Raw genomic sequence first — 16,102 nt, forward strand, 5'->3', positions numbered from 1 at the left:
AGTTATACTATGCTTTGTTGCAAGTCTCACCACCCACACAAAAACGTGGCAGTTTCTCCCAGCCTTTCAGCAATGATTTAATAATAAATGCTATGACTTTTCATGCTTAAATTCCATGAATCTACAAAACACACACCATTCTATTTACTAATATGGTACAATGGACATATATTCTCAATAAGCATTTAAAAATGAGGAACAAATGAGAAAGAAATGAACAAAGTATACAATGCTTTTGATTTTCTTCCCTTTCCAGATTGAACAGGCTCTGAGTCTCCTGACTCCAGTGTAGATTATCAAGGTCCTGCTGCAACTAATCTATCTATGACATCAAAAAAGTGATTAAAAAGGCACATCAACACTTCCAAGATTAGTGCTGGAAGTTCATTAGACAAGACTGCATGAGTACAATTGGGATTTGCTCTGCTATTGTGTCTAATTATTCCTCATGGTTTCTTCTTCCTGTTATGAGCTTGTTTAGAGAGAAAAAGAGAGAGTGAGAAAGAGGAGGGAGGAAGGGGGATGGTGAAGATTTGCTTAAATGGCTCACATCCTTGACAGTGCACAGACCTTGACTACAGAAAATAGCTGTTATGTTTCACTGATTGCATTATGTTGTTATGGCAACTGAAGTTTTTAAAATGATGAAAAGAAATGGATAGCACATAAAAAGCTAAGTAATTAGGCTTAATGGTGGAAACAGCCCCAACAGGAACGGAAATGCCATGGAGAAAAAGGAATCTTAACTTCATGAGTGAGCACTTTAAACAGAGAGAGAACTCTTTCCCATGGAGCATCCTCTCCATTCTCTCAGTCTGGCTAGTCCAGTCCAGGGAATAGCTGATTAATCTGGTCGCAGTCTGTGATGTTCTCAGTTTGTTCCCTGGTCTCATCATCGCTTCTTGCCCAAAAGAAGTTCAAGCAGACACTGAAAACAGTTTAGTTCCAAGGATATTGTTTGCCTTATTTTTTTTTTCACAGTCCTAAAGGAGCACCGGTGAGTTCCCTTCAACTTGCCCATCCCAAAGTCTCTCTGTCAGCAATCACCATCCGTATCCCAAGACTCAGGATTGAAAATCTATTTTCTTTTCCCTTTAAAGAACACCTTGGGTTGCTGCATTCACAGACAAGTTCCCATGACACAGACTTTCCCTGGGCTATCATCATGAGATCCTGGTATGCCCTGAGGAGGACAGAAGACCACATTCTTCTACTCACAGTGAAAAACACGTCTCAAGAGGCCCCTGCAATCCTAAAAGATTGTCACTTGAAACAGGGCAGATGATAGAGAAGGAGAGGGAGCTATTGCATAGCAGTTGGAAAGCAATCCTTCCAGGGGAAGGGATGGATTGACAGGGAAAACGTACAACAGCAAACCCTCATGTTCTGGCCTTTCGCAAGGAGCTGGAGAGCGCTGGCTTAGAAATGGAAAGAGCAGCAGTGCATCTTAGATGGACAATAACTGTGTGTGAAGAAAGATGTAGCAGTTTGGATATGCTGCTATGAAAGAAGAATATTAAGCCAATAAAAATGACTAATATTGCATCAATATTTCCCTCTCCATCAGTAGAAAGGCCTGTAATCACACATTTATGAGTATCCGTGCTGCTTGCCCTTTGCAGCTACCCTTGGCTGCCAGTTGGGAAAAGAGATATATTCTTTATCTCTGACAGTTATTACATTTTATAAAGAAAAATCAAGTCACTAAAGAGTTTTCTGACAACTGATAAGGTCTAACTGTTCTTTTACAGTCCCTTCCTGATCTAAGTGGCTGAGCTGCTGAACTGGAAATACTTGCTCTCAGCTGACAATTGACATGAGAAGGTTGAGCTGTAGAACTGGAAGGGTAATTTTCTGTGTAATCTGTGCTATTTATTGTTTTAGTATGGGCATATTTTTCTCCAGTTTGATTGAGGGCTTGTCAAAGCAGGGACCATGGGAAGTTTTCTCCTTCAAAGTGTTAAAGCTCCTTGGTTATAATAAAAAATTCAAGTATAACTGATTAAATAAGTAAGTGACCCCAAACCCAAACCTTTCCAGAGAAAGGGACCATATCAGGGTATTAACTCATTTCATGGATGGGAATCTGAAAAGGACCAGAGCTGTAGTCCTGCCAAGCCTTATGCAAGTGCTCAGCACTGCTAATATGTGTCATCTCTCAAAGTCAACTGGACTATTCCAGTAACAGAGCTAAAGCCCATGGGTAAATATTTGCAGGATTAGGGCCCAAGTGATCAGCTTCTCGATTCAGCAGGCTGCATCATTTCAAGCACACGAGGAGTCACACTGAGAGCAGCTGGATTTCTGTCTCTAGGAAAGGTAACACCTGTGGTTAATGTTACTGCAGGCAGAGAAGTCAGTTTGGACTAATCGCACATGCCCAGAGCTCAGCACCTGCTGTACCAGAGCCCGCCCAGAGATTAAGGGTGGGAATTCAAAAACATCAAAGGCCCAACTCATGCTGAAAATCAGGTGATTCACGGTGATGCCATTCGGGTTTTGCCTTTTTTTTCTATGCTCTCTGTATTCTTCACACATATATTTGTAACTCTGTCACCCACTGTATTAGTGGCTAGTTCTCCCAGTACTTTTCCATGGTCTTTCCCTAAGCAAAGAAAGACAAAACAAATTCCAGAGCTCCAAGCCCCAGGAGGTACAAGGCCCAGTGCTATCTTGGTTGTTCCTGGGAACCAAGGCTGAGAACAGCTCTTTGAGATACATTTTCATGGACAAGGCACAACTGGTGTTGAAGAGGGGGCTCCTGAGAAGGGGCCTGACCTGGGTGGGAATTGCATCACCACTTGTCCTCCTAACTGGGGCTTTTTATCAGCTATGCTAATTTCCTAAAACCTGTAAATGTGTACTCACCCCTGGGGGGGGAGTGGGCTTTTGTGGACAGCTTTCCTTAACTGCTCCTAAAGGCCTTCAAATAAAAATCATCTTTTATATTACCTCATTACTAAAATTATCTCGAGTTGCATTTCCAAGTTGGGTGAAGGGCAACAACAGGCTTAAAGATACACTTTAATCCAAAATGGTTTTGAAAATTCACCCCAGCAGTTAGCATTCCCCTTACTCAAAGTCTTCTTGGTAGCTAGCAGCTTTCCCCCTTCCAGCTCCCTCTCAGCTGCTCTTCCCACCTTGCAGTAACTCAGGAGTTATCTTTGTGAGGCCCAGGCTGATGGATCGCTTTCCCTGCTCACAAACTATCAGGACTGAGAGCTTTTACCTGTTGACACAGCACTTGCCTACTCAGCAAGCTTACTGTATTCCTATAACTCAGCCACAGCTTTTGGGGATGTTTGTGCTTACACAGAAAAATACTATTAAAAGTCTTGCCCCCTTCCTATTAAGCTCTCTCCAAGCCTGGTAATTACTTTCCCTCCTGCATGCACAGAAGTGGCAGCAAATGTGATTTAGTAGTTTGGGGAGTTGGTCTGTGCTCCTGGGCAGCTTGTGTGCCTGCTTGCATTATGTGGGGAGGTGTATTTTAATTCTCCAGAGGAGGGAGGGGCAAAGACTGGTGAAGTGGCAGCAAATCCATCTACACAGAATGAAAAGCACTGAGCCAGGTAGGCTTTTTAACCCTTACTGCCAAGGTCTGTGCCCCCCCTTTCAGAACAACAGATAAAATAATCATTGCTTTGTATATTTATTATTAGTCTTTGACTAGTATCTCATTCTCACCTGGTCCTAAAGAGCTTATCCTCAAACTTTGACCCAAAACAGTTCATGTCTGTCCAAAGTGCACACACAGAGCATGACCATGCCTTTTAAGTAGAAGCAGGTCTTGGAGATGGCTCTCTAACATATACCACCCTCCTGAGTGCACAGCAGAGATGGATGTGGGTCCCTATTCCCTCCAGCAAGAAGTCTGATAGAGGAAAGGGAAGGAAGACAGTCTGTGCACAGGCACCCTGCAAGAAACTAAGGTGGTCATCCGAGATGCTGTTAATGGAAAGGTGCTAAAGACAGATGCAGAGAACAAAAAGTGAGTGGAAATTTAAGAAAGGAAGATGCTGAACTAGGTGTTAAAACAATGCTGAATCCACCTCAATAGCCGAAGACAAGGACAGGGACAACAACTCCTGTGACAATGCAACTTGAGATGATTTTTACTTGCTGAAGGCCCAGCCTAAAAGCTTGGTATGTGTCAGCATTGCAGGAACAGGATCTTTTTTTTCCCTGAATACCCTGAGTTACAGCAGAATCACAGGAAAACCAAATGGCGTCCAGTCAGAGTAATTCTTCAGTATGTGGTTCACTCCAAGAGCTACAAACCTTTTAGTGCTGCTGACAAGGTAGCAACAGTCTTTTAGCTCTCAAGGTCACCAGCTTGGCCTCTCAGTTTGGGGATGAAGGCAGCCATAGCACGACTGTACCTTTTAACTAACGTGCATATACACCAGGGCATGTTAGCTTTACCTCACATTACAAAAACTCTGTTCTAGGTCTCTGAAAACTTAATAACATGGAACCCTTTTAGTTTGCTGCTTCAGAATCCACCTATTCTAGGAAAGCATGGAGTCAGACAAGAAAAACTCACACCACAACTGCAATCAGTCTCCTCATGTTGAAATCTTATGCCATGCATAGCTCAGTGTTGGGAATGAGCCCCCTCCCCTCTCTTCAGCTCAACCTCCATCCTGACCTGTTAATCTGCTCTCACCTTCTTCGTGAATTTGTGATGGTAAGAAATATTTATCAAGTACTACTGAGGCCATTTTATTAGGCTATACAGCACATGTCATTATTTAAGTGATATAAACTGAATTGCTTAGCAGGTTGTAAAGGTCCTGCTGCTGAAGGTCTGCTGACAGAGCTACTGTCTACCTCTGTAATTTTAAGTATTGGCTGCATGTCGGTGTCTTCTGGAGATGGAAGGCAGCAATCTTTTAACCAAATGACTGTGGTTAGTCAATGTATTGCTATGCAGAGTCGGTGCATTACTATGCACAGCAGAACACAGCCACAATAGGCTAGATGTCAAAAGAGAATTACAAATGGTGTTTTGCCCTTCACATATGCATATCAGCAATTTGACATAAACACCTGGTTTGTGCCTGCCAGCAATTTCTGTGTGTAAGCCTTCTGAAGTGGACTTCACCACCACTGCACTACAATGTGAACAAGGTAAATAAAAACTTGTGCCAGCTTATGCTCTGTTACAGAGACTACACCACAGAGCTTCCCATCTTAAGAGGGAGGGGAAAGCCCCACAACTCTGCAAGGATTTTGTGCCAGTGAAGACGGTCAATGAGGCAGTTCCTCAGTATGCCAAAACAGCAGCGGTCAGTCTGCCTTGTCCAGAAATTACTGTCAGGATCCCATGGAAAACCAAGCTGGAGAATGTTACCTATGACACCACCACAGGCAGTAGGGAGCTGAGGGGCTCTCCTGTCTCTTTGGAAGCGTCCCCAAAACCACCCAGCTGAAGACCATCATTGTATGGTTTCAAGTAGAGTCCTGTTTTCCTTGGCTGCTGTACTTACTGCTTGGAGGGGAAGCCATCTGGGCATGTCACAACAGCCACATCCATTGTCCTTCTTTCCACCCCTTCCTTGTGCCATGCTCTGCAATGCATGGATGCAGCAATATCCCTCACTGGACCACCAGTGCAGCCCAGCGCATCCCTCCCCAGGACCTTGTGTGTTCCCCCTCCCTGCCAGTTCAAGGTGCCTTTGTGCCTCTCCGTTCCATGCCTCAGCTCTTGCTTTCTCTCCACTTCTGAGCTTCAGAAATATTTAATCAAGGGAGGATTTACATTTAAACCAGTGCAGCAGGTGAAGCTGCATGCTGGGGAGTAGTTAACCCCTACTACGTGCTACTCACTGAGTGTGTGCTCCAACCATTGCGACTGCACTTGCAATATCAGTCAGCTGCTCTGTCCACTAGACTTTCTTGCAAGAGCAAGTAGAGAAACAAAAAAGAGTAAATTTTTAAAAATAAGTATCAATCTACTTTCTATCTCTGTCTCTTCACAGTGCTTTACAAGTAATGGTTGGACCTAATATCTTCCATTCAGAATAAATAACATTTGGAGTTATTATCTTACAACACAGCACTAAAAGTCTCTTTGCCCAATGAAATCTCTCTGTAAAGTATTCTGAGCTGAGAGTGTACAAGCTCATTAAACAAACAGTGACAAAACTGTTTCCTGTTCTTAAAATGCTCTTTATAAGCCATTTTCCCCCTGCTGTTCTATAGGACAAAATATCATATGCAAAACTTTGTGAGCAGCAGAAACCAGGTGAAAACAGTTCCATTTGGTAAAAATGTTCCCTTTTTATTTTGACCATTTCAAATTAATTTTCCTATTATTTTCTTACATTTTGAAGGAACAAAACCCTTCATTAAACCAGAAATCAGAAGTCTTCTACTTAATTAGTTAATTCCCTGGCACTTTCTTCCCTTAAACGAAGGTCAAAGCTTTTTGCAGTTTTGAAGCTCTTCCAGATTTCACTGTGTTGTGGGTATTACTAGAAAAAACTCAATGTAGCCAGCAGAAATGCCTTGTTTTTGACAAACTGACTTTTCTAATCAGGAATTTTCCCCCTGAAAATCCCTGGCTCTCTTTCTGAGGATGAGCCCTGCTCAACTGTAGCTGAAGTTTCTCCTCGGTGACTGTACCTTAGGCACAGGGCTGGGGCCCAGTAGATGGCCCCCTTTGACAAGGCTCCACCGAGCAGGTCCTCCAGAGCTCATCTCACACCACCTCCCCAGCACCTCTATCCAACAGGAGCCCAGCATTTTCAGATGACTATTGATTTTATACAGATTACACCGAGCTACACTCACCAACAATGCAAAACAAGCAATGTGCTGCCCTGCCTTTCTGATCAGCCGGTATTTCATAAACACGTAACACTTCCTACCCTTCAGTAGGAAAAGGAAAATCTTACCCACATCACAATTTTTCAGATTTTTCTTTCACCAATAAAAAATGTGCATTCTGTATGCGAAAAGCTCTCTCTGCTGGTCTGGTATTACAGAAAGGCTTTTCTGTCTAAGTAAACCCAAGCTCTAGGGCTCCTTTACCTCATTGGCAGTATCATATTTTAACAACATTGCTGTTACTTCTTAAACTGAGACAAACTCTTACATCATGAAAGGATCTAATACTTCTCACAACTAATCTCTCTTCACTGAGGAATAAATAAAATAAACATATTTCTTCTTATGGGTCAAATGGTAATTTCTAGCCTTGTAATAAATAAAAGAAGCAAATGCTGTAGTAAATTCAGGAGCTGATTCAGTGGCAGTGAAGTTAACACAAAGTTACCCCTGCTATCAATAAGATGTGATCAGGCAGTTACCTTTGATCTGTCAAATGCCATATGAATTCTATATTCTAACCCAGAAAAAGCAAACGTTTCTAGGATGTGAAAAATAGCACGTTTCAAGTGATTCCTTACTTTTCACCCCCACAGCACAGCTATTGCCCAATATGGTAATATTTGCATATATGAGCCAGACAATGCATTCTTTGCATGGTTTCATTTTCAGCTCAGATCCTGAACCTTTGGGCCCTGATTACATTAAGCACATAGTTCACTGTCACTCCCATTTTTCTTGGAGCCAAAAAAAATAGGCACGTAAGAAAACTTAGAGGCAGTTTCCTGAATGAGACAAACTTCCAATGAGAAAGACTTCAGCAGGAACAAAGTTCATTGGCATTAAATGCTGATACAGCTTCCTTGACTGGAAGGTACACTCTCACTCCAGCTGAGAATCTGGTCTTATATCTACCCATGTCAAAAGGTACTGAGCAAATTGATTTTGCTCTCCTGGAGACTTTAACCAAAAAATTCTCATTCTGGCCATGCTGTTTTCTACCTGTGTCTCTACCTCTAATTTTCCATTTGCTCTGGTTACATCTGCACAGGCAATTTAACTCACTCGTGTCCATGCAAAATGTCTCTACATGGCTCAGAAATTAAATCTGGCTCTTAAGCTCTGGCCTTTCTGGAATGCTGGCACCCTGGCACCCTATAGATATGCCATATGGATACAAAAAGTAGCCAGGGATCTGATCCCAGGCAGGAACGTGTCCGGAATATACTTTAGTCATATCAAAGCCATTTTGTTTATGTAAGTCTGGCTCCCAGGACAACTTTCCAAGCCCTTCAGCAGACCCAAATCTTTTAATACCTCAAACTCCAAACTCAGTTCCCAGACATGTTTGTGAACTTTGTTCTGTCTGTCTTTCTGGAGAGGTGCTGAGTAAAGAAACTGGTCAGATGGCTGCAAAGTTGAAGCAGAGGAGACAACCACTGGGTGAAGTGGCTGCAGCATCCCAGCTCTTACCTTCACCCCTCTGCGGACGCAAGAATGACACCCAGATGGTAAGTTTAATGATTTGCACACCATGTCCCAAAGCCTGGAATCAGCATCATGGGTAAAAATGCTTTAAAAGAGCTCCCACAACTCTTGAGTTTTCAGCTTCAGTTTTGTCTTGCCCTTTCTTTCCTACAAGAGCCCTGGAAGTAGAGACTCCTTATTTATAGTCTCCCTGACTTTCACACTGGTGTTCATACAACTCTTTCTGGAAACATGCTTTCTTTCCCCATCTAAGCAAGGAATCCCGTAGCAATTTTATTTTTTTTTTTTTTGTTTTTAAAGTGAAATATGTTACGATGTCCTGTGAACCACTGCATTCATGGCAAGGGTGACTTTGAGAGGCACTGAGCTCTTGCTGCCCAGTGGAATTCACTAACACAGAGAGAGGAATGGGAATCAGTGGTGGCTGTTGGGAAGCATGTTGAAATTCCAGCCTAGATGCCTGAATCACATGGCTTTTCTTTACAGATTTTTAGCTCCTGGAGGCCAAATGTGTCTCATCTGTTCTGTGCACATTTTCAGGCTTCACTTATCACCACACTGCAAAGATGCAGAGATACAGAGAGAGAGGAATCTCTAGTGATTAAAGGAAAATCTGCCATGGAGTGTCTTCTAATATGTAAAATAATAATCCTCTCTCAACAACATTGTAAGGATAAGGTTAAAAGTTTCAGTTACCAATATAGAGATGGTATAATTATTCAGCTGTTTGCAAAGCTGCTTCTCTACCTCTTAAAAAGCAGTGTGATGTCTTGTGACTGGCATCAGATGGGAAACCCAGAGCACTTGCATGTGATGAAAGGTGCTGAAAGGACAGTCCTAGAAAATTAAGTCCTTTCTGATCCACGAGGGATGATCAGCAATGGCAGCAGTCCTGGGCCATGCTGTTCACTCGGATGAGGTAATTCTCTGAGAAGCAAACTCAGCCACCACTTTCTAGCCTCATTTATGCCCCTCTGCAGCATCAGACAAAAAGCAGTTTCTGCAACTTTTACTATAGTTCAAGGATATTTTGGCAACACAGTCAAGATTGAGCAACCCTCTTGCAATATATTTATCATTATTGAGTATTTATGACAGAACCACTGTTTTTGAGAGCTTTTTAAAGACAATACGGAAGAAACATATGGAAGATGTCATTTAATGCTCTCCACAGATGACTGGACCACTTAGAAAGAGAAAAGGCAAATTTAAGGTCCCTTCCTTCCAAGCCCTTCTTTCTGTCTTTGTTTTAAACAGATGTCTCACAGAGGTTCATCACCACAGGCTATCTGAAGTCTTCTTTCCACAAAAAGGAGATAGAGAAAACCGGTCTTTCCTCTTACAGATAACTATGAGTTTGGTACAGAGAGACTACTGCACTTCTCCAAGGTCACACAGCAAATGTACAGCACAGAAGTGAGTATTACCTGAATCTGTAGAGTCATCAGCTAGTAATTTTCCTCACAAATCAAAGACAGCCTGGCTGATGTGATGCAAATGTAGTTCCTGGAACCCTACAGCAGTGCCAGCACTTCTGTGCCCGTCTCTCCTCCTGCACACACAGAAGAGCAGAGAACTACTGCTCACCTGGTGGGTGCATGCTTCTGCTCTTCCTCTTCGTCTGTGTCGCTGCTGATGGTGATGACGCTGACGGCGGGGCTGGGGGTGTCGGGGATGACGATCGTCTGCCGCTGCCGCTCCCGCGTGCTGCTCGTGGCCACGTCGCCCCAGCCGCAGGTGACCGAGGTGCTGCAGGCAGGGCTGTTGTGCACCATGGCACAGCGGGGAGGGGTGTTCTCCTTCACTCGTTTCGACCGCTGGGGCGAGCTGATGGACTGAGAGGATGAAACTTCATAGGTGGATGCATTGCTGGAAATGGGAGAAAGTGTTAGTTGGTTAAAACTCTGCATGCTTAAGTCGCCCGTTGCCATGGTTTGTGAGTCCTGGTCTCTGATTCAGTAGCACTGATTTACAGAGTCTAGGAAAACTGAAAAATTGGCACAGTCACTTCTTCAAAGAAGACACTGCCTTGCATGACTTATTCATATAATTGTTTGAAAAGTAGTTTCTTTTAATAAAAAATTCAAATTGGTTTTCCCTGGAAATTTCCAGATGAGAACTGCTGCCTCTCAGGAGTTTGCACTGGGAGGGTAAAGGCCAACCACAAAGCCCAGACATACAGAACAAAGGCAGCACAGCATGGCTGACACAGAAGGAAGAACCACCCAAATGATAATCCCTTCCTCCTGTATCCTGCATGGATGCATCATGACCAGATATTTTTTGGCAAGAAAAAACTAGAGGAAAAATTAGAATTAGTTGTGGAAAACAACAATCACGTATCAGGAAAAACTTTTTTTTAAACAGAAATGAATTGCTGTTTAAAAATCTTTTTCAGTGAACATTTCCTGCTCAGTACTTTATCCTCTAGGACAATGGAATTGCATGGATGAGAGCAGGCAGATGGGAGGCCATTTACTCAGTTTCATTCCTGTGTGAAGCAGTGTACAACACATATAAATCAGAAAGAAATAAACAATATATTTATTACACAGTAGGGAAACATTCCCAGTCTTCCCACTTCAGCTTCCCTGCCTGACCAGTCATAAAAGTCCCACTTGGATCAGGGATCCAAACACAAAACTATCAGCCAAACAGTGCAGTGTGGGTCTACAGATGGGATTATTTACCAAAGCACACTGACTAAAGCCCATTTCACTCATTTCCCACACTTCCTTTCTTGGTAGTGTTTCTTTTTGCTATTGCAGAACATCTGGAGATTCAAAAAGGAAGAAAACCCCAAAGTTCTGGTTTTGTTCTACTGTGGGGCCTGGGCTGCATGCTCAGCCTATCCCAAAAGCTAACAAAGGGACTAGGTGGCATCCATCAAAAGGAAGTCACCCTGGCAGTATATCACACTACACCAACTTACACAGGCTCTTTTGCATTACAAATGGCTGCACAGTAGCATTCAAAGTGCTTTTTGAATACCAATGAGCAGCGTGGAGTACCCTCCTCTCCAAAGGAGCATGGTTCCTCATTTGGCACAAAAAGAGTCACAGTCAATGAAGCTGTAGAAACCCTTTGCTCTGAGAATGCCCCATTCCTCCTGGACACAGCCACCCCTCCCTAGAAGTGACGGGAGAGGGGAGGCCCTGCACAGGCACACTGGCTGCAACAGGCACTCTCTTTTGCTGGCTAGCTGGGCACAGAGCTGCCTCTCTGTTTAGGAATAGACTAAGACAGCTGGAGCCCACCCAAAGTAAATCCAACATTAGAGAGCAGATAAATGGGAAGGATTTAAATACTGGCCTCTTTACTTAAGTCAAACTGGTTGTGAACTCAGAGCCCCTTTGGCAGCAGTCCAGTCACCCAGGAAAACCACACGCTCAGGTTGTTGCCACTGCACAGGTGGTGACCCCTTTTGGCTCTCTACCCTGCACTGTTTTGTGTTTTTTCTTTTAAAAAAGAAGTGTGACAGGCCTAGAGGATCTTCTGCAGAGCAGCTGCACCTTGAACATCCTTGTCCTTTGAACAAGATTACAGTGCTGCAACCATCCCACCATCCAAACTCTGCAAGAAACCCCAGAGTCCTCCTTCCAGAGCCAAATGGTCCTACTGAGAGATGACAAGATTCTAAGGACTGTCCTTAAAAAATGCTCCCTGTTTTATGCTGCCATAATTATAATAAGACCAGGGTGTAATAACAGGTATTTGTTGCTGGTGTGGACTGTTGAAGACAGGAGCTAGCTCCTATGTTAGGAGCTGGAGAGCTCAGCTGGCCTGAAGTCACCCCAGTGCTGCACTCCCCGTGGCAATAAAGCTCAGAAGATTGTCATCAGCCCGCCGCTTTTGAAAGGGCAGATCTTGTGTGCACACATCAGGCACGTGTTCGTGAAGATGCAGCCCCCTCAAGGTGCAGATGCTGCACCTCAGGAGTGCTTCTTCCAGGTGATGGGGGAAGAAAAGGTGCGGCAACTGGGCACTGCGCCACACTGACCTGCAAACGTGGTTACATTTTTAAATCATCGTGACTACAAGGCCCCAGGTAATTGCAGCAACATAGCAATCTGTATGAACAGGGCCTGAGCCTCCCATTCTGCATCTTCTCCAGCCACTAACTCCCACACAGAATGATGCTCGCTGGCCATAAAACACCCCCGAGTACCGAAGATGCGAGGCAGCCAAGAGCCCCCTCACAAAATGTGCGATCTAATCCCTCACAGGCTATGGAACAAATCCTGTTTTGCCCCACAGGTGTCAGCGAGCGCATCTCTTGCCAGCACGCCGGCGTGGCAGGGCCGTGGTCAGAAGCAGTCAGGCTGGGGTGCCCTGGCACTCACCGTGGAGCCGACTGGTGCTGCTTGCTTTTCCTGGCGGAGGCGGCGGCGGGCGGCTGGCGCATGACGTGAGCGACACCCACGTTGACGGGCTGGGCGGCGGGCAGGGCCACGTGGCTGGCCAGCAGCGTGGTCTGCTGCATGATGGGGTTGTAGTGGCTGCCGTGGGCGTGCGTGTTCCTGCACGGCGGGGATACAGGCACGCGTTGGAAACGCAACTCAGCGGGCCTCCCACCACCCTTCACGGAGGTTCCCTCTCCTCCAGGGCCTCTTGGGTTCCCAACCTTCCCAGGATGGAGCGTTTTCCCCAGGGAATGGGCTGAAGGAGCGGTGTGGGAACATCATTCTACTCCAAGGGCCTGGAGCAGAGAAGTCTCCCACAGCTCCCAGACAGTGGGGCCACGGGCTCCTGTAGCCTTGCAGGACCCCAGCCCTCATGCCTCCTCCAGTACCAGTACCAATGGGTACTTCAGGGCAGCTCCAAGCACCTCCAGTTTACCTCCAGTCTGCCAGCGGTTGGGTGCCTGCCATGGACTCCGGGATGACGGTCGCGTGCTGGACAGAGGTGTGGGTGGCCACTCCGGTCAGCTGCTGCCAGGCGGGGGGGAGCAGGATCTGCTGAGTGCCACTGGGCCATGCTTGCTGTCAGACAGAGGGAAAGCAATTCCTTAGCTAAAGGCATCCAGCACTGAACACGAGCGATGGTCTACGCCCAGCTGGGGCCCCCTAAAAATGATCATGGTCATATAGCATAGCTCTTGTCACCACTCAGTCACAGAAGACAAACACTGTTAGGAAACTACAGTATAATCAGGAATAGTTATCAATATAGAGAATGCAAAGGAGGGGGCAAAAAAATCCTTGCCATACAAAGCAGCAGCTGTGTTTTAGGTTAAACTGGGAACGGAAGGGATCAAAACTTGGCGTTTCAACCCAAACATCAAATTTTTTAGCACCTTCTAATTTTGACTCTCCAGATCAGCTGGGCACTATGGCTCCATTGTTAATTTTCCCTTTCTACAGCCAGCTTATTTTCTCAAGTAATGCACAGCTACACATTGCATGCCTGTCCTCTCCATGCATTCTCCAACTTTTTCCCCCCTCTTAGAGGGGGAAAATCTCTGCCCTGTGACTTGAGCCATCAATCTGCTATGCAGAATTCACCCTACCAGCTGTGCTGCCACAGGCATGACTCAGGTTATCTTGCTCCAGTGACTCCACACTCAAGTCAGAGGATTGTTTTTTGGACCTGGGAAATTTTCTTAGCTATGTGCTGCCCAACTGTGGCTCTGTCAGTGTTTTGCTGCCGGGCTGAGGAACTCAGGGATACCAGCTACAGTCCACCTTAGTCCCAGCCTGCACTACTGTACTGGACCTGTGTTGTGTTATCTCACTGCTCTAAGGAGGCTAAATTTGAGGGGAGGCTTCTTCTAGGCAGGCATTTATCATCTTTCCCACCCTCACAATGATCAATCGTGTTAACTGTCCCCATGATTCCCTCCTATCCCCCAGTGACACAAACCCCAAAACAATCCACCCTGCAAAAAAACATCTTTTCCCAGTTCCACTCCTAAGTTTGACCATCTTGTAACTTTTTGTGTTGCTGAGTTACATGAAAAGGCTGCTATAGTGAGGCCTCTTGGCAACATCCTATAAAGGATGGAGTCACAAGGCTCCGGAGAGCCCTTCATCTAGGGAGCCACAGCCATGGACTGGTGATGATTGGAGCAGGTAAAAGGATGAGGCAAAGGCAGAAAAAATCAGCGAGGAAAAAAGCTTTCTTATTATTCTCTTTTCTTTTTTTACCTCAGCTTTGCTTTGAAAGAGGAGACTGAACTACTGTTGTAGTCAATCCCAGGGGACTACCTGGATTTACTTGCAGACAAAACTGGTTCCTCCCTTTTCAGGAAGGGAATGGAACAAATCTAAGCTCCTTGTCCAACTGCAGTGCATAAATTTAGATGCAGTGTCAGGGCCTAGGCGCAAATTCCTCACTTATTAGGTAAGGACCACTGAATCATTTAATCTGCAGATAAGACTTGTCTAGGCTGATCCACCAGAACAGTGTGCTGTGCTTACACATGGAAGGCTTGTCCTGGCAGCTGCAGCCTGTTCCTAGTTAGTGCATTACTATGAAATTTTGCTGGGGTGGTGAAGCAATTCTCTGGCCCTTGTCCTCAGGAGCTGGTGGGTCCCCAGAGTGACCAAGCTCATAGTCTGGATATAGAGCAGGAACAACTAATGGAATAACATTTTGAAAGCCAGTGTCAGGACCTCTGTAGGAAGTGTTGTTGGGAAGGAGTTAAAAGGAGAGAAAATCAAGAATACAGGGTGTTATTCAAGGGCAGGGGACAGTTCTGGGTCACACCATGGAAGCCTGCTGGAAAACTACAGCTTTGCTTCTTTTGAGATCTGAAGCTGCAGTGAGCTATTAGTAAAGAAAGGATCAGTCTCTTCTCACTGATCTCTGTGCATACAATATGTGGGCCACACTTGCTTGAGAGGATGAAAAGAGACCCAGAGAAGTTACAAACAAGTTACTTTAGCCACTGACCCTGCATCTTGCAGGCTGCTTGCTCTGCCTTGCACTGCCTAGCTCCATGCCACAGGCTGCAGACATACAGCTGCCAGACATGACGCTCAAGCTCTGTCAGTGTCTCTGCCCTGGATCCCTCTGTCCCTCATCTGGGACAGCTGGTCTTGTACAAAGTGCACAGGAAGAACTGGATGCCAGCTGTGCTGGGATGCAGTCAGGCTTTACCAGCCACAGGCATCCTGAGGAGTGCAAACACAGAAACCTGTGCCATGTGCTGGGCAGGGGAGAAAGCCTGATGGCATTACACAGTTCTGGGAGCACAAGGAGCAGCACCATGCCTCATCAGCGGGACAAATAAAGCAGGGGACAGACAGAAGCGGGCTCTGGAGGCGCTGCACTCTCTGCCAGGGCCAGTCCCTCTCGCAGTTGCAGCAGTCGCACGGCCCAGGCTGAAGAGCATTAGATAAGCAGCTGTGCATGAGAGGAACAGCTCTCTGCTGCGAGAGAGACACGCAGCCGCCGAGATCAGATGTGACTACAATGCATCACAAAGAAGCCGTGTTTTTCCATTCAGGAAACTGGAATTGGGTACAGATTTGTTTATCAGACCAGCTGCTCAGCCCGAACTGAGCGAGGCCCACGGACACCAGATGCCACCGGCATCAATCAGAGTGCTCTGCCATCAGAGACAGCTCGCATTTCTCATCGCGCGAGACAAACAGGCACAGCAACAGGCACATCTCCTCTCTTTTATCACATCAAAAATTAAAAATCTATGCAAGTGAGGAGTGATTCTCACAAACAGCCAGAAATCCCCTTTGGAAGTGACAGTGAATGAAATGTCAGTAGGAAGTATGAAAGGGGGAGCCCATGAAACGGGTGTTCACGTGGCAGAGGCAGCACT

General features: G+C 45.5%; 1 protein-coding gene across 3 annotated transcripts in view; it reads right to left on the reverse strand.

The window, feature by feature from the left end:
- LOC131592431 (homeodomain-interacting protein kinase 2) overlaps positions 1-16,102 on the reverse strand; it is a 143,364-nt gene that overhangs the window by 15,059 nt on the left and 112,203 nt on the right. For all 3 annotated transcript variants that reach the window (XM_058863932.1, XM_058863929.1, XM_058863930.1), the window contains exons 10-12: positions 13,162-13,304; positions 12,666-12,842; positions 9,910-10,191 (exon numbers count right to left, since the gene is read on the reverse strand). In XM_058863932.1, coding sequence (XP_058719915.1) covers positions 9,910-10,191; positions 12,666-12,842; positions 13,162-13,304 — 602 coding nt within the window. The remainder of the gene's footprint in view (positions 1-9,909; positions 10,192-12,665; positions 12,843-13,161; positions 13,305-16,102) is intronic.

The sequence above is a fragment of the Poecile atricapillus genome, chromosome W, assembly GCF_030490865.1.
Source record: "Poecile atricapillus isolate bPoeAtr1 chromosome W, bPoeAtr1.hap1, whole genome shotgun sequence".
Taxonomy (NCBI): domain Eukaryota; kingdom Metazoa; phylum Chordata; class Aves; order Passeriformes; family Paridae; genus Poecile; species Poecile atricapillus.